General features: G+C 39.8%; 1 protein-coding gene across 3 annotated transcripts in view; it reads right to left on the bottom strand.

The window, feature by feature from the left end:
* Positions 1–11,836: 11,836 nt before the first annotated feature.
* The window catches only part of ATP11C (ATPase phospholipid transporting 11C (ATP11C blood group)), a 210,762-nt gene continuing 203,475 nt past the window's right edge, over positions 11,837–19,123 (bottom strand). The window contains exons 29-30 of one of the 3 annotated variants that reach the window (XR_013483660.1): positions 15,033–15,194; positions 11,837–14,796 (exon numbers count right to left, since the gene is read on the bottom strand). Coding sequence is in view for 2 of the 3 variants with exons in the window: in XM_020971762.2 (XP_020827421.1) it covers positions 14,734–14,796 (63 nt within the window). In the remaining variant the exon portion in view is untranslated. The other 2 variants (XM_020971762.2, XM_078147922.1) reach the window with 2 other exon arrangements.

Below are 19,123 nucleotides of genomic sequence, written 5' to 3'. Positions count from 1 at the left end.
GTAGTACAGCATCATTGTTTGCAAATAAGGGAAAAGAGTCCGAGGGACCCGGGCAAGCTTGTGGAGAGGGCTGCTCCTCAAAATGGGATAAAACATTCCAGGGGCTAAGAGACCTCCCAGGATGGGAGGGCAGTCAGTGGGGGAAGGGAGACACTTTTCCAATGTCTCCATAGAGACCCCCTGGAAAGTACTTTGTTTCCACTATGTTGGAGAAGAGCAGAGTGACTTTCTAAGACTATCTACTCAGTAGCAAAGGGGCTGAGAGCTGCTTGTGTGGAAGTAGGTCCTGTACCAACCAAATCATACGCCTTTGAAGTATTGAAGGAACATTAGAATGAAGAAAAACGTTACGCAGAGTGAGTTAGTTTTTCAAAGCCTTGAGCTAGTCTGAGAAAAGTTAGAGAATGTCAGGCAGAAGAGAGCAAAGAAGAAAACCCATGCTTGCTTTTCGGAGGTACATGCAAGATAGATGTCATCTGCAAATGGGACTTCCAAAGAGCTGCCCATGGGCTGATACCCTTAGGGTGAGGGCAAATCCGCGTCATGCTAAGAGCTAGCATTGTGCCTTAAGGTTTCCAAAACACTTTACAAATATCTCATTTTGTACTTGCAACAACCCTAGGAGTTACTTGCTATTATCCCCATTTTATAGATGAGGAAAATGAGGCAGATAAAAGGTTAAGTGTTTTGCCCAGAGTAACATAGCTAATACACGTCCAAAGTAAGATTTGAACTCAAGTCTTTCCAAGTCCAAGTCCAAATCCTGCCCCCTTATTCACTGAGCCATCTACTCGCCTCTATTGTCTGAGCTAGACTTCTCTATGATGCAGAGAGGCAGCCTTGTATGGTGTGCCTAAGAGGTTGTACTCGGTTGGAGTCAGAAGGACCTGGGTGCACAAGCAAGTCCTGCCTCTGACACTAAGCTGTATGCATACAGACAAGTCACTTTAAGTCTCACTTCCCTCATCTGTAAGGCAGCTAGGTGGCGCTGCAGTGCATAGAATGCCAGGCCTGGAGTCAGAAAGACCTGAGTGCAAATGTGGCTCAGCCACCAGCAGTGTGACCGTGGGCAAGTCACTTCACCCTGTTTGCCACAGTTTCCTCATCTGTAAAATGAGCTGGAGAAGGAAATGGTAAATCATTCCAGTGTCTTTGCTAAGAAAACCCCAAATGAAAAAAAAGAAAGAAAAAAAAAGAAAACCCCAAATAAGGTTTTGGATATAACTGAAAACCGACTAAAGAACAACAAATTCCTCATCTGGAAAATGGGGATAAAAATAGCCTATTGCCCATGGTCATTGTGAGAATCAAATAAAATAGGCATGTAAAATACTCTTGAAGATCTAGCATTTAGATGAATAGGAGCTATTACTATACTATATACTCCCCATGGAAATTGTTTCAAACCTCTTTCCTTAAGCCTTAGTTCTACCTTGAATCTTTTCTCTCTCTGCTGATGGTGTTACACCCTACTCCACCGAGGAAACTGAAACCATCATTTCCTCTCCTCCACACCTTGAAACCTTCCTGTCCTTTCCTCCAGCCTCAAAAAAAAAAAAAATGAGGTGACCTTTCTTGTTAAAGTCACTGCTTAGAACACCCACTGCATTTTCTGCTGTCATCTCTGGGAGCTTGCTTCGTTGATGAGATCATTCCCTCTTGCCCTCATTTCTAGTCTCTATCTACTCACTTCTTTCCCATTGCCTTAAAAAGAAAAAAAAAGCTTAGGTCTCCATTTTCCTTGAAAAACTTCCTTTCGGGTTTTGTTTTTCTTTTCTTTCTTTGCTTTTTTTGTTTGTTTGTTTATTTCATGAGAAGTGGAAAAGAGGAATGAAACAGGAGTGAAAGCTCTATGTAATGGACTTGGTGTTTCATATAAAAATAAAATCTTCCCTTTGATAGAGACAATCACAAAAGAAAAATAGATAATTTCAATTACCTGGAATCGAAAGGCTTTTGCAGCAATAAAAGCAATGCAGCTAAAACAAGAGGGGAAGCTATTTGGGAAAAATAGGGTCTGATATCCAAGACACGGAGGAGCTAACACCAATACGTAAGACCAAAAGGTGTTCCTCACTGGATATTGAGCAAAGTATGCAAATGAAAGGTTCTCAAATGCTAAATTGCAAACTTTTAAAACTCATATGACATATTGTTCCAAATCACTAATTATTAGAGAAATGAAAATAAACACCACTGAAAACCATACATCCACCAAATTGTCAAAGATGACAATAGATGGGAATAGTCAGTGTTGGAGGTTTTGTGGAAAGATAGTCATGCAAAAATTGGTGTTGTGAATTGGGCCAAGCATTCCGGAAATCAATTTGGAATTATGCTAGAAATGCTATTATTCCAATACCCATACTCTTTGGTCCAGAGATCCCCCTGCTAGGCATATATATCTGAAAGAAGCCAAAGACTGAATGAGCACATTTTGTCATAGGAAAAAAAAAACCTGTGGAATGGCTAAAAGAACTGTGATATATAAATGTAAAAGACTATTATTACTCAGCAGTAAGAAGCAATTACTAAGAAGAATTCAGAGAAGCAGGGAAAACATATGTGACTTGATTCAGAGGAAAGTGAGAAGAACCAAGAAAACAATGACTACAATAGTGAAAATGAAAAGAACCAAAAATGAAACTGAATGCTATGTAATCATAATGGCTAAATTTGGCACCAGAGAAGAAATGAGAAAATGCAAATCCCTCCCTTCTTTGCCGAGGTATTGTGCTATGGGGTGTGAATTATCACATGTATGGACAGACTCATTCGATGTATTGGTGTGAGTTTGGCTAAATTGATTTTTTTTTTCTCTTTCGTTTTAAAAGGTTGTTAGAAGGGATGGATTGCTAGGTAGGGAAGAAGGGAGAGATATATTCAGAAATACAGTTGATACATGTCTAATACGGAGATATGTTTTATATGACTTCACCTGTATAATGAAAGCTTACCTTCTTAATGAGCAGAGGAGAGATAGAATTTTGAAACTCAAAATTTTTCAATGGATGTAAAAATTCTTAAGGTAATTTTAAAAAACAAAGTACACAGGGAAAAAAGAAGTATGAATAATTACCTCATAGTAAAAATTGGTACAAAAAAAGAAAAAAAATGAAGGCAATATGACAAGGAAAGATAATAATTCCCTTTACCCTGACATTTCCAGTTTTCAGGTTCTAGCAAAAGTGATTTACAAACCTTAAAGAGTCATATAAATGCTATTATTATTATCATCATCATCATCACCATTATCAACCAAGCAACTGGGGCAGCTAGGTGTTGCTGCAGTGCACAGGCCTCTGGGCTTGGCATCAAGGAGATGTGAGTTTAAATCTAGTTTCAGACATTTACTAGCTGTGTGACCCTGAATGAGTCATTTCACCTGTCTGTCTCAGTCTCCCCATCTATAAAATGCAGGTAATAATAACATGTCTCCCAGGGTTGTTGTGAGGATCAACTGTAGAGTACTTAGCACAGTGCCTGGCACATAGTAGGTGCTTAATAAAGGCTCATGCCATCCAACTCGGGACTATACTGAAACTATTTCACCTAAGGCCATCAGTAACTTTTGAACTGCTAAATCCAACTGACAACCTTTCCTAGGTCCTCATCCTTCTTGACCTGTTGGCAGCTTTTGACAGACTTCTCCTTAAGCTTCTTCTTAGTTCCTTAGAGCTAGGAGGGATCTTGGGGTTCATTTAGTCCAACCCCCTCATTTTACCTACAAGGAACCTTATCAAGGGGAACCTATTTGCTCAAGATCCCACAGACAGTAAGTGGCAGAGTTAGGATGTGAAGCCAGGTTTCCTTACTACAAAATCTAGCACTCTGTCCTTTTAAAAAAATATTTATTTAATATTTTATTTTCCCACTTACATTTAAAATACTTTTTATCATTCATTTTTTTAAATCTTGAGTTCCAAATCCTCTCCCTCCCTTCTTCCCCTCCCCATTCATTGAGAAAGCAAGCAATTTGATATAGATTATACATGTGCAGTCATGCCAAAGATATTTATATATTAGCCATGTTGTGAAAGAAAATACAGACCCCAAAAAAATCCCAAGAAAAATAAAGTTTTAAAAAGTTATACTTCAATTTGCACTCAGATTCCGTTGGTTTTTTCTCTGGATTCAGATAGCATTTTTTATCATACATCCTTCAGAATTGCTTTAGAGCACTGTATTGCTGAGAATAGCTAAAATCATTCATGGTTGATCATTGTACAATATTGCTATTGCTGTGTACAACGTTCTCCTGGTTCTGCTCACTTCACTTTGCATCAGTGTGTGTGAGCCTTCCCAGGTTTTTATGAAACCATCCTGCTTATGATTACTCATAGTACAATAGTATTTCATCACAATCACATACTATAACTTGTTCAGCCATTCCCCAATTGACAGGCATCCCCATAGTTTCCAATTCTTTGCTACCACAAAAAAGAGCAGCAATAAATATTTTTGTACATTTCTTTTTTTCATCTCTTTGGGATACAGATCTAGAAGTGGTATTGCTAGGTCAAAGGGTATGCACAGTTTTATAGCCCTTTGCCATAGGGCCAAATCATTTTCCAGAATGGTTGGGTGGATCAGTTCATAACTCCCCCAACTGCACAGTAGTGTCCCATTTTTTCCCACATCCACTCCAACATTTATCATTTTCCTTTTCTATCATATTAGTCAATCTGATAGTGTGAGGTGGTACTTCAGAGTTGTTTTCATGTGCATTTTTCTAATCGATAGTGATTTAGAGCATTTTTATATGACTATAGATAGTTTTGATTACTTTGAAAACTGCCTGTTTGTATCCTCTGACCATTTATCAATTGGATAATAGCTCTTATTTTTATAAATTTGACTCAGTTCTCTATATATTTGAGAAATGAGGCCTTTATCAGAGAAACTTGCTGTAAAAATTTTTTTATAGCTATTATTACTGTGTATTTCCCTCCATCCTATTTTTCCTTTGTTTATCTCCTTTCACCCTGTCCATCCTCAAAATCGTTTTTCTTCTGACTACTGTCTCCTCAATCTGCCCTCCCTTCTGTCAGCCCCCTCTCTTCTTCCCCTCCTACTTTCCTATAGGGTAAGGTAGATTGCTATACCCAATTGAGTATGTATGTTATTCCCTCTTTGAGCCAATTCCAATGAGAGAAAGGGTCAAGTATTTCCCCATCTTCCCCTCCACTGTAAAAGTTATTTTGTACCTTCTTTATGTGAGATAATTTACCGCATTCTACCTGCCCCTTCCCCCTTCTCCCAGTGCACCCCTCTTCCTTACCCTAATTTTATTTTTTGGATATCATCCCATCATAGTTAACTCACACCTCTACCCTCTGTCTATGTCCTACTAACTGCCTTAATAATAAAGTGCTTAGGAGTTACAAGTATCATCTTTCATATAGGAATGTAAACAGTTTAACCTTATTGAATCCCTTATGATTTCTCTTTCCTGTTTACCTTTTTTTTTTTCTTTTTCTTTTTGGTGAGGCGATTGGGGTTAAGTGACTTGTCTAGGGTCACACAGTTAGTAAGTGTTAGTGTCTGAAGCTGAATTTAAACTCAGGTCCTCCTGACTCCAAGGGCAGAGCTCTATTCACTGTGCCACCTAGCTGCCCCTCCTGCTTACCTTTTTATGCTTCTTTTGAGTCTTGTATTTGAAAGCAAAATTTTCTGTTCAGCTCTGGTCTTTTCATCAGGAATGCTTAAAAATCCTCTTTTCCATTGAATATCCATTTTTCCCTCTGAAGGATTATGCTCATTTTTGCTGGGTTGGTGATTCTTGGTTGTAATCCTAGATCCTTTAACCTCTGGAATATCATATTCCAAGTCCTCCAGTCCTTTAATGTGGAAGCTGCTAAATCCTGGGTGATCCTGACTGTGGTTTCATGATATTTGAATTGTCCCTTTCTGGCTGCTTGCAATATTTTTTTCGTGACCTGGGGACTCTGGAATTTGGCTATAATATTCTTAAGAGTTTTCCTTCTGAGACCTCTTTCAGGAGGTGATTGGTAGATTCTTTCAATTTCTATTTTGCCCTCTGGATCTAGAATATCAGGGCAGTTTTCCTTGATAATTTCTTGAAAGATGATGTCTAAGCTCTTTTTTTTTTATCATGGCTGTCAGGTAGCCCAATAATTATTAAATTATCTCTCCTCCATCTGTTTTCCAAATCACTTCTTTTTCAAATGAGATGGTTCACATTTTCTTCTATTTTTAAAGTTCTTTTGATTGTGTTTAATTGTTTCTTGATGTCTCATGAAATCATTAGCTTCGACTTGCCCAATTCTAATTTTTAAGGAATAATTTTCTTCAGTGAGCTTTTGTACCTCCTTTTCTCTTTGGCCAATTCTACTTTTAAAAGAGTTCTTTTCTTCAGTGAATTTTTTATACCTCTTTTTCCATGTGGCCAATTATGATTTTTTTAAGGCATTCTTCTCTTCATTGGGTTTTTGTGCCTCTTTTACCATTTGGCCTATTGTTTTTTAAGGCTTTATTTTCTTCAGCATTTTTTTGATGCCTCCTTTACCAAGCTGTTGACTCTTTTTTCATGATTTTCTTACATCATTCTCATTTCTTTCACCAATTTTTCTTCTACCTTTCTTATTTGATTTTGAAAATCCTTTTTGAACTCTTCCAGGGATTATTTTTGGGCCTAAGACCAATTTACAGTTTTTATTTGAAGCTTTGGATGCAGCAGTTTTGACTTTGCTGTCTTCTTTTGAGTTTGTGTTTTGATCTTTCCTGTCACCGTAGTAACGTTCTATGGTCAGGGTCTTGCTCTTGGTTCATTTTTCTAGCCTATTTCTTGACTTTCAACTTAATGTTAAAGTTTGGCTCTGCTCCCTGGGTGGAGGTGGTGCTGTCCTAAGCTTCAGGTTTTTTGTGGAGCTGTTTTCAGGGCTAGTCCTGTGGGAATGGGAGTCCTATAAGTTTTCAGTTCTTCCAAGGTGATATGATCTAAAGAGAGCTGTGTTTATCATTTTCCTGGCCTATGCTCTGGTGTGTGAGTGACTTCAAGCATTCTTTTGTGCCCTAGAACTGTGACCAGGGTCCCCACTCCCCTGAGGCTCCAAGCTCTGGTGTGCTAGAGTTCCTCCTCACCATGGAACTGGAACTCAGACCCTCGAATGGGCAATGTAACAGAGTCCTGCATCCAGTGCCAAAAAAGGGAACCCCTGTAATCTTCTGACCAGTTGTATGACCCTTTTATCTTCTATGGACTGAGAGTTCCCCAGAAGGAGCTGCCAGATGGCTGCTTCATTCACACTGCCCCTCTGGACAGCCCCACCCATGTTGGCTTGCTGGGGCATGGCCTGCACTGACTGGCCTGTGCTCCAGCTCTTATCCCCGTGTTACAGACTTTTCTTGCCAAGCTTCTTAGTTGTCTTGGACTGGAAAATTGTTTCACCCTGTCCTTTTTTTGGTTCTGCTGCTCCAGAATTCATTTTGAGGTAATATTTGAATTTGGGAGAGTTCACCCAAGTCCCTGCCTTTTCTCCACCATTTTGCCTCTGCCCATCCACTCTGGCCTCTTACCATCTAATTGCACGTATTGGGCCATACTTCTGGTCAGCATCAATCAATGATGCTCCTGCATACTAGTTACTAGGGTCTCAATCTAAGAGGCTGGCACAATCCTTGTGCTTTGTCAATACATATCTCTTATTTTAATTGTTCTTTTTATCCATGTTCAAGAGACAGCTTGGTCTAGTAAAAAGGGCATATACTTGTCTTTTTCACTTCCTGTTTCTTTATTACAAGGACTGGCTCACTGGGAAGGAGGAAGGAGCCTGAGAGATGTATTCAAAAACAGAGATAATATAAAAACAAAAGATATAATATTTTTAAAAAAATCTCCTGAACATGTACTGGGACTCCAACAATCTCAGTCTGTGTCAGTTCAGCCACAAGATGTGACCTTGAGCAAATCTCTTCAAATCTCTATGCCTCAGTTTCCTCATTCATTCATTTTACAGGAATAGCAAAATCATTGCAGTTTTGATTTCTCCTCATCAGAGACACTGGGATATGAATTCATATGCAGTGGTTTCCTCTTTAGGTTCTGCTTATTACTCTCTAGAATTTCCATGCCTCCTTGGCCTTCTCACCCCAGACTGTCCCTCCATAAAGCCAGCCCCCTTCTCTCTTTGGTGAGTTCTTCTTGGGGCCTCCATTTGGGGAGGGGTCCAGGCCAGCCATCCTTCATTCTCCTCCCATCTGCTTTTGACCCTCTTGACTTCGACACCTCCATCCCCTGACAGGCTCCTCCCCCCTCCCAATTTTCAGCACCCTTGGGTGTGTTGTGTTCCTCCATTAGAGTATAAACTCCTGGAGAGCAGGGACTGTCTTTCTTTTTGTTTGTATTTGTATTTCTGGGGTTTATCACAGTTCCTGGCACACAGTTTGTTTCTTGCTTGCTTGCCTGGTTTATAAAATGTATGTTACTTATCTGAAGTAGGGCAGGTATACAACAAAGATATTCTTTCTTTACTATCCTTGATTATGGATGCATTATAATGTATACATTTTGAGATGGGTTACATTTTTCTAGGCTTAACCTCCCTAGGTCTCAATTTCCTCATCTGTAAAAATGAGAGTTGCATTAGATGGCTTCTGAGGTGCTTTTTTGCTCTAAACCTATGATCTTATGAGCCTATGTGTGACCTTGGGCAAGTCACTTGACCTCTCTGTGCCTGTTTCCTCATCTGTAAATAGGGAGTTGGATTTGGTGACCTATGAAGTGCCTTCTAGCTCTAAAATCTCTAGATCTAAAGATTTCATAAGCTGTAAAATAGGGGTACTATTTTACTATTACCAGTACTATCTTCAATACTTGTCTCATGGGGTTTGTAAGAGAAAAAAAAAACTGACTTTGGATTCACAACCTTCTATACCAGGGGTGGGGAACCTGTGGTCTGGAGGCCACATGTGGCCCTCTAGGTCCTGGGGTACGGCCTTTTGACTGAGTCCAAATTTTATTGAACAAATCCTTTTATTAAGGGGATTTGTTCTGTGAAGTTTGAGTTCAAGACTTGAGGACCTAGAGGACCACAACCCCTGTCCTCTACCTTCCTGAACCATCTTCATGAATCCTCAGGATGGGGAGATTCATCAGCTGATTTCCTGCCCTCTGGTGATGAGCCTCTTGAGCTTAAGCAACCTGTTCTTCATGTGACAGAGCCACATAGCCTGACAGGTCTGTACTCAAAGCCTCCCCAACTTGGTTACCTATCAAAGCCTCGACTCCACTGGGTGAATTCAGATTCACCTCTGCAATCAAAGTTATCCATCAGAGCAGAGTGTAACTGGAGGACTGGGAGCAAAGTATCAAATATGCCAAAGGTGTTTTCCCTGAATAGCCTCCACTAGTACAGATCATAGAGCATCTTTCATGTTGTAGACCCCTTTGTCCCCTGGTAAAGCCTATGGATTCCTTCTCAGCACAATGCTTTTAAATGCATAAAATAAAATACAGAAGACTGAAAAGGAAAGCAATGATATTGAAATAGTTGTCAAAAGAGTTTTTAAGGGGCAGCTGGGTGGTGCAGTGGATAGAGCACTAGCCCTTAAATCAGGAGGACCTGAGTTCAAATCTGGCCTCAGACCAAATATTTGACACTAGCTGTGTGATCCTGGGCAAGTCACTTAACCCCAATTGCCTTAAAAAAATATATTTTTTAAAAAAACAAGTTCAAAACTGTGCATATTCTTTGAGCTGTACATGCCCTAGCAATACCACAGCTAGGTTTGTATCCCAGATTTTTTAAAAAGGGAAAAGAACCTATTTGTACAAAATTACTTAGCAGCTCTTTTTGTGGTGGATAAGAATTGGAAACTGAGGGGATGCCCATCAACTGGGGAATGGCTGAACAAGTTGTGGTATGTGATTGTAATGGAATATTATCGTGTTATAAGGAATGACAAGCAGGATGATTTCAGAAAAATCTGGAAAGACTTAAATGAACTGATGCTGAATGAAGTGAGCAGAACCAGGAGAACATTGTGCACAGTAAAAACAGCACTGTGTGATGATCAGCTCTGATAGACTTAGCTCTTCTCAGCAATGCAATGATCTAAGACAATTCCAAAAGACTCATGATAGAAAATGCTAATCCACATCCGGAGAAAGAACTGTCTAAATGCAGATCAAAGCACACTATTTTCTTTCTCCTGGTTTTTCCCTTTTATTCTGATTCTTCTTTCACAACATGACTAATATAGAAATATGTTTTAAAAAAATAACATAGCTGTCTCTTATTGAATGTCCCCATATTGATTTATCACACATTTCTTCCCCTTCTCCCTATTATCCAATGGGTGCCACGTTCCTAGGTTCAAAGGATTCCCCTGATCTGATACAATGACACATGCCAGGTATGAGCTTACTAGCACAGGTTATGCTGAGGGATTATAAGGAGATGAAGTTATTCTCTAGTGAGTAACCCTAAAAAGTCACAGCTGTTTGCCATAATTCTGGCCCCAAGAATGTCCCAACCTCTAGGGATGTGACAGCAGGCACAAAGCATCTGCACTAAACAGATGGAACTTCTATTAGGGTTGAGAAACTTTTTCTCTTGATGGGTGGTGGGAGTTTCAGTTTAAGCAGAGTCTCTAGGCAAAGGGGGAACTTGGCACAAGCTCAGCTTAACCCAGGTGGTGTTAACCTCCACACTCTTGTGTTTTCTCTGCCTGGGATCAGGTTCTAGGCACATTTCCAGGGCCAAGGTGATGCCTGCAGGCCCAGGGAAGTTGTAATTGTTCTAACATTAGGCCTAGATTCACAATAATGATAACATGGGGAGTATAGCTTATACAAAACAATAAAAAAAAAAGGGATATATTTTAAAGTAATGGTATGTGGTATAGTAAACAAAGCACCAGGCTTAGACCCAGGAAGAGCTGGTTGACGTTCTGCCTCAGACAATAATCTTCATGAACCTGAGGAGATGGCTTCACTTCTTCAGGGGCCTTAGTTTCCTCACTTATAAAATGGGAATAATAACAGCACTTACACCTCACACAGGCTTGTTGTGAGATCATGCATATAAAGTGCTCTTTGCAAATCCTAAAAGTGCTCCATGAATGTCAGCTGTTATTATTTTTGTTGCTAAAGATGATCATGCATGGAAACACTTTGCAAAACTTAAAGTGCAATTTAAGCGCCTGTTATTACTGAGAATTAACGAGCTCATGTATCATGTAAAGTGCTTTTTGCAAACCATAAAATACTCTAAATGTGAGCTGTTATCGTTTTGGGTGTTAAATAAGACCATGCATATAAACACTTTGCAAAACTTATTGGTAATAATTAACGAGATCATGGATGTAAAGCACTTTTCAAACCGTAGAACATCATGTAGATATATATGGAATGGGGAGCTATTGTTTTATGCTTCTCTTCTTCACCTTCCATGGAATGCAGATAGAAATCATCGAAGGACAAGTCGCCACCTTGTTACTATTCTTTTACGTTTCAGTATCTGGCAAAATTTCACAGTTGGATAAATTGACTAGATTGGGTGAGGGGTAGAAGTTGGGTGGGGGTGGAGGGGTGGTAATCAAACTGACACGTGAGAATACAGGCTAATTTTCTATTGGCCAGATGAAAATGTCTTCAGGACAACTCCAGTAGTAGGATATCAGGGATGATACAGACTTCTTCCTGTTTCATTATTATTGTTATTTATTATCATTATGTATCAGCTATATGTAGGACCTTGCAGGGGAATGAAATATTCTTATTTTCTTCTCCCCAAACAGAAGAAAATTAATTAAGCTCCCAGACAATTCTGCTGCCAACTTGGCATCTTTAAAAAACAACCAGGCCAAGAAGTTAATGAGATCATACCAAAGTTTATTGATTACATCAAACGAAAAATTTTGGTAATGAAAAAGACAATTTGCATTCATAAAAAGTAGCATTCACATTCAATCTCTGTTATAGAAAGCCACCATGTGAATGTATAAAATTGCTTAGGTGGAAAAAAAAACCTCATGATATCGGAGTTCCACCTTTGCAAGCTGCACAATGCACGAGACTTACACATCAATATACGATAAGGGGCACAATAAGCAGCCTATGTCACAGCTAAGCACCTTGAGGATTTTTGCAGTTTTACATCTCGCTGGTGTGAATGTAGTTGGTATCGAAGGAATACATGGTCTTCGCTCAGTGTATCCCATCTTCCTACTTTGGAGAACAATTCTGAACAACTTAACACAGAAATTCTACTTCGGATCATTCCAAATTATGCAAATACAGGGTAGCACATTCCATCATGCCTTTCCCTTCCTGCCAGCATGGCTTAAATAGAATGGCTAAAGAGCTGCAAACTATTGCTAGCAACACTAGGCAGCATTCTTCCCATACTTTTGTTTTTTGCCTCCCCTACCCCGCAATGGTGACCCTATGCTGGGCTCTTTTGATTCGTTAATAAAATCTGCAAAAAAAAAAAAAAAAGACAGATGCCTACAACAGGCATGTATGATGGTGGAACTGTTACCAACTGTGTGCTGCAATACAACACGATAAATGACATGTGCCTTGCACATAGTAAATACTGTTTGAATGAATGCATGACTATAATCTATGGCAGAAGTATGGCTTCAAACTTTCTTTTCCTTTACTTTCAAAATGGGACTTGAAATTCTTGCTTAAAGCCCCTAGAAATAGAGATGTATTCTAGCTTTGGGGTTTTTTAACCACACTGGTATAAATATCTACAACAGTTCTGCACTTATGAAACCTTTCATTCCCCTCTGTTATGTGTATTCACAGTGTCCACAGTTCATAGAATGGGAGATTCAAGCTAGAAAGGGTTTTGGAAGCCATCTAATCCATTTGTCACTTTACGAAGAAGTAAACTCAGGATCAGAGAGGGGAAGGGACTTGCCCAAGGTCACCCAGATAGTAAGTGGCAGAGCTCAGATTCTAACCCAGGTACTCTTAAACTCCAGATCCAGATCTCTTAATGAAGAGTACCCACTGCCCTCAGAAGGGGCTTGCTTTCTCTTACCCAACAAGAAGGTCAAAATCAAACCCCAAAGGACAAACATTTGTCCTTCATTTCAACATTTCTGATTCTGTTTGTAGCACATTTTGGTAGGCATTGCACTATACCTGACAAAATATACAAATGTAACACTGATGAATGAGCACCTAGGAAAATAGGAAAAAATGATTAGTCAAGACTGGAATGGGGTCCGATAACCAAAATTGCACCAGTCCTAGCATTTACAAAAGATTCCACATAAACATGGACAAAAACGATAGAAGAAACCGTGTTAAATGTATCAATAGAAATTGCACCTATCAGATTTTTAAACCAAGATACAAGACATTACAAACAATAATAGGTATGCCTGATGGCAAATTGAACAGAATTGGAAACTGACATGAAAATATTTCTAAAAGACTGTTTCAATTTAAAAATCAAATGTAATCAACTTTATAAAAATATATATATACATATTTGGTTGGTTGGTTAAAAAAAAAGTGTATATAGTTCTCATTTATTTCCACATTTTCTACTAACTTTTCATAGGGGTTACATCTTCCATACAGGCCAACGGAACTGGGTCTACCATGACTCGAGCCAGATGAGCGAAGGGAGAAAGTCACTTATTCATGGTGACTCCGTCATGGTCTCAGGGGTTGAGCAGCAATCTTAGTGTGACATTAATTCACAGACAGCAGGTTTCTAACAGACATCATAAACTTCTTCCTTCTCAACATAAAACATACAATGTTATGATTACATTACTAACAGACATCATAAACTTCTTCCTTCTCAACATAAAACATACAATGTTATGATTACATTAATTTTTTGTGCAAATATAGTTTTTACCCACCTTCCTCTCATGTCCATAGCAATGACTTGTGTTCTGTTTGCTTCAAAATGACTTTCAATAACCTTATGTGATATGAAACAGTGATGGAGCATTTTCAAATCTAATAAAACCACTCAGAGTGGTGTTTGATCAGCAGAACAGAAAAAGGTAAGGACCGAGTTTCCTCCTTCGGCTGAATTATCTGCTGCTAACCTTCTCTCCACAGAGGTGTTTGACATATATGTTTTTCCAGCGAGTTTGTCAGAGCAGGACACGATTTGGCATATGCACAAACAGAGAACACTTAACAGCTTCCCCGATATACACAGAAGGGGTTTTGCAATCAACACATTTCACAATGAAAAACATTTACTCCAACCTTTTCATATACTACTTTTGGAGGAGTTTGATGACTTAAATATTTATCTCATTCAGCAGGAGAAAACAAAAACGAGTGATTGAGACAGGCTATTTCTTTTGCCAGGCAAAAAAGTAATGTCAGCAAAATGCATTCATTCCCATTACATGATTCCTACATTACAGCATTTAAATTCCATGTTCTTTAACTCATAGCTTGAGTTAAGGATTTTTTTTGTTTGTTTTAAGCACCCATTTTGACATTTGTCTTAAAGTCTGTTGAGTTACAGTCGAATTTTAGCTAATCTCGATGGTATGCATTTCTTAGACTTTCAAGGGTTTTGCCCTAGTAATACCCCCCCACCCATGATACTTCAGGGGAGCAAGACTGCTTACAATAACAGCGTTATCATTTAAGGATTTAAAGTCATTTGGTTCACAGAGGGCCTTCCTCCTGGGCCTCAGAAGTGAAAACAGGCATGAGTTCAAGTATCCTGAGATGATAACATTTTTTGCAGCAGCCTCTTCCAGCATCTTGTCTTAGACGTAACCATTGCCAATAGTCTTGTAGGACACTAACATAGGCAGCTCCAAATTCGAGGCCTGAAAAATTTTTCAAAAGACATACTTATTTCAAAGGTCCCCTGAAATGAACCCGCGCAGCCGACTTGTAGGCATGTTGGAAAAGCCAATCAAATAGAACATTTTGTGAAGAGATTTATGGTACTGCCTTAAGAAAGTGCCAAGTTTTATTCACATAAAGAGAAAAATAATAGAGGAGAGGAAAAGTAAAGACAATAAACCCTCTGTCATTCATGATTGAGTAGCTTCAGACTTACTTTGCTCTTGGGCTGCTCCAAGGTTTGCCTAACAATTTTGACCCAAGAAAGGCGGGGTGGATCTGGAGTCAGAGCACCTGGGTTAGAATCCGGGATCTGCCACTTACTATCTGTGTGGACCTGCGCAAGTCACTTCCCTTGGCTGGGCCTCAGCTTCCTCCTCTGTAAAATGAAGGGTTTGGGATGGACTGGATGGACTCTGAGGTGCCTTCCAGCTCCAGACCTATGATCCTAGGTGTGACCTTAGGCAAGTCACCTCCCCCTCTGGGCGTCAGTCACTTCCCATGTAAAATGAGGGGCTTGGACTAGATGACCTTTGAGGTTCTTTCAGCTCAAGATCTAGGATCCTAATGGCTAGCTGATCTCTCTGAGACCCTCTCAATCTACACCTTTGATCCAGTGAACTACAAACGTTGTGATTCTTTATCATTTTGGAAGAGGAAAGATGAAGGTACGGGCAAAGAGGGGAAGGAGCTGGCCTATGGTCAAACAGCTGGGAAGACACTGAGATAGCTCTCAAATCTAGGACAGAGATCACATAGATTTTAAGCATGCTGGGACCTTAGAGGTCATCTAGTTCAACTGGGTCATTTTTACAGAAGAGGAAATGGAGGCCCAGTGAAGTGACTTGCTCAAGATCACACAGAGAATAAACAGCAGAGATGGGATTTGAACTCAAGTCTTCTGACATCAAATCCAGTGCTCTTTCTCCATGCTGCCACTCTTTCTAGAGAGAGCAACCATATTAACTTTTGTGAAAACAAAACAAGACATAACAAATACTACCACAGCTCATCCATTCTCATTCTAGCAGGATACAAACGGAGGAGTAAATCCCAGGGCAGCCTAAGTCTGGGTTACTTATGCAGCCTCAACACCTGACTTGGAAGTTAAGGTCCAAGAAGTTCTGTGGGGGATATAGCCTTAAATGAAAACAATGCAGGCCAAGTCTATCCCAGAGGGGGGAAAAAAACTAATCAGTGGCCGAGTCATTCCAAAAAGATAAAGGAGTCCCAGAGCAGCACTTGGGCCAAATGAAACTGTCTGCTCCTCCCAATAAAGCAGCAGATGACAGAGATTAATGGCCAACAGAGGGGGGACTTCCATCTCACTCAAAGGACAAGACTGGTACAGTGGGAAGAATGCTGGGTTGATAGTTGGGTGATCCAGGTTTTGGTTCTAGCTCTTGGCAATTAGTGAGATGAGCCTGTTCATAGCCTTGGGACTCAGTTTCCTCCTCTGTAAAATGAGAGGGTTGAACCATTCAGTTCATAGGATTTAGCGCTGGAAGGGCCCTTAATCCAACCCCTTCATTTCACAAAGGAGGAAGCTGTGGGTCAGGGAAGGGAAGTCATTTGCACGAGGTCATCCAGGTGGTAGTAGCTTTCAGTGGCAACATGGTGTGATGCATGATGGGAAAAGGAAATCTGTCTAATGGTATGTTTTAATTTAGAAAGCATCTTCATATCGATGACCAGTAGAACGTAAACTCCACTGAGGACAGGGCCACTTCATTTTTTAAATACTCATTTAATTGAATTGTTGATATGATGTGATCCTTAAGGGCCCAAGGAAGAAATTGTGTCCAAGGTCTTCTGACCCCTAGCCCAGTTTTCTCCTCAGTACAACCTAAAATATAAGGTCGATTTTCAAATACCATCCTCAAAGTGGCCCTACAGTTTTATTCAGGGGGGAAAAAAGTAACAGCGAGATTTTGTTTCAGTACTAGGTATAGATGGCTACCTCCTAACCTGCCAGTAGATGTTCTCCCATTGACAAGCAGGCAAGGGGAGAGCTCAGTAATGAGATGATAAGATGAATGTGAATATACAGGATGAACTAGGATGCACTGTGAGTAGCCCTCCCCACCCCAGTATTTCCCCCAGGGAGTTTATGTATCTTAAGGTAAAGGGAACAAATTCAAAAGATGAGCTTGTAGCAAAGCATGCACTTACTCATTCTGCCCCAATATTATGGGCTAAGCCATTCAGCCAGATGTTGCCCAATCGATACTGTTTTGTAGAAAAGAACCCACTAGAATGTTTATGCCAGTATTGCCCCGAATAGCTGGGAAGTTTTTTTTACCACAGAGACTTGAAGCTTGAATAAAACTTGACATTAAAAAAAATCCCAAGCCCCCAAACACAGAAAACTATAATTAGGGTAAAGTAGTTAATCTGGCTACATTTTTAGAATGAGTAATTTACCAAGACGTTTAACATACCTTTGGAGACAGGACCAACAGTATGAGGAGGCACAGACACTGAACAGTAATCCCCTAATTCTAACAAGCATGCAACGCTAAAATTAATTTGTTATTCTATAGATGTGATCTTGGAATACGCATTTTTCCACTTTCCAAATCTTCATATAAATACAAATTAAATGTCAAGACCAACATAAATTAGGAATAAGCACAGTTTAATGGTGAAAAGACCATGACAAATGTATCTCACTGGTTAAATTGGCTCAGTAGAATATAAGCTACATGAGGGGAAGGGCTGTCTTTAAATGAAAAACCACATTTTTTCCTTGTTTCCCCAGCACCTAGGACAGTGCCAAGAACAGGGGAAATGATTACTGAATGCTGGATGAATTGCAAATTGCCTTTCGGAGCTCTGAACTTTCCTCCCCTCCGCTTTCCAGGGCTCAACCACATTTTCAAAAACTGCTCACTGTATTCCAAGGCCTTCATCTTTATGCTTCTCAAAGACTACAAAGTGCATCACACTGACAGCAGAAACCAAATAAGTAACATTTTCATTTTTTTTTCCTCTTAATGGGGTTAATGTTCGTCATGAAAAGCCATCCTACTTTTTTTAGTATGAGGAGGTACCTGTTACAATACATTAGATTCATCTGAGAATGTTCGTAAAAGGAGAGATCTGACCGAAGGTCTGGATGATAATGAATCAGATGCTTTTCTACAGTTCAGATTTTTCTGCAATGGTGAGGCAAAAATACTTAGAGCATTTGAAGTTCTTGCAACCTACCTGGTGGCACATGGTGAAAGACTTCCAACACGCACTACCATTTCCCACCAAATACACAAAGGACTGAGCTCAACAATAATTTTCATAGCTCAACAACTAGTCTTGTTTGGTTTTTGGAAACTCAACTTTTAACCTAGTTTTCATGCTGGAAGTTGAACTTGGGTGTCTGCAAATGGCACTGGCAAAAAACATGGTAAGCATAAAGCCGACAAACCTTACCATCCCTTTCATTGCCATTTAGTGCATTGTGCTAGGGCCACATGGGGTGCTCAGGGGAAAAATCTGGGCAAAGGATGCCATCTTGATAAACAGGCCCTTTCCCAGTTCCTGCTTTCCTCATAATTGTCCTGTGAACTACACAGGGGAAATACAATCATCCTCATCTTACAGAGGAAGCAAGTGAGGCTGATAGAAATGAAGTCACTTGCCCAAGGCCACCCAGTGGGTGAATGGCAGAGATGGGACCCAAATCCAAGTCTTCTGACTCTTTAGTCCAGCACTCTTTGCACTACACCTGGTTATCTCTCAAGGTGTAGAAAAAAATTCTGAGCCCTGCTGTGTACCTAGCAGCCATTCAAGTGACTTACAGCCCAAGTTCTTGTAAATTGCTTCCTCTCCAGGCTGTCAATTTTAGAAGGTGAAACACATGATCTTTTCAAAGATGACAAAATATACTATGCATCAATAGAGGAGGTGGAAATGAGCCCTAAGGAGTCTTTTTTTTTTCCATAAAGAGGACAAAATAAAGATGCAAAGCAAAGCAGAAGGCGAGGCAGTTTGTAGACAGTAAGAAAATAAATCACCTTATTCACTCCAAGAGAAACTGTGATTGCTGGAAGTTTGAGAAAGCATGAAGATAGTAGATGCTCCTGAGGAAGGGAGGCGTTGCGTTACCTTGGTCACAAATGCACAAAGGGTGGGAAGAAAAAGAGAAATGCAGAAACCAAAGAAATGTAAATATGTAACATTTTCCAAAAGCAACTCTGAGAAATTTTAAGCCCAACGTGACACATCAGCTTGGAAAATAAAGTTATTTTCTGTAGCCAAGATAGTGATAGAAAATGGAAAATAAGTCACTGGTCTTTGGGGGTTAGGAAT

This window comes from Phascolarctos cinereus, unplaced genomic scaffold (genome assembly GCF_003287225.1).
Source record: "Phascolarctos cinereus isolate Bilbo 61053 unplaced genomic scaffold, phaCin_HiC Scaffold_8;HRSCAF=390, whole genome shotgun sequence".
Lineage (NCBI taxonomy): Eukaryota > Metazoa > Chordata > Mammalia > Diprotodontia > Phascolarctidae > Phascolarctos > Phascolarctos cinereus.
The sequence above is the reverse complement of the archived record's forward strand: the minus strand, read 5'-3'. Positions and strand labels throughout refer to the sequence as shown.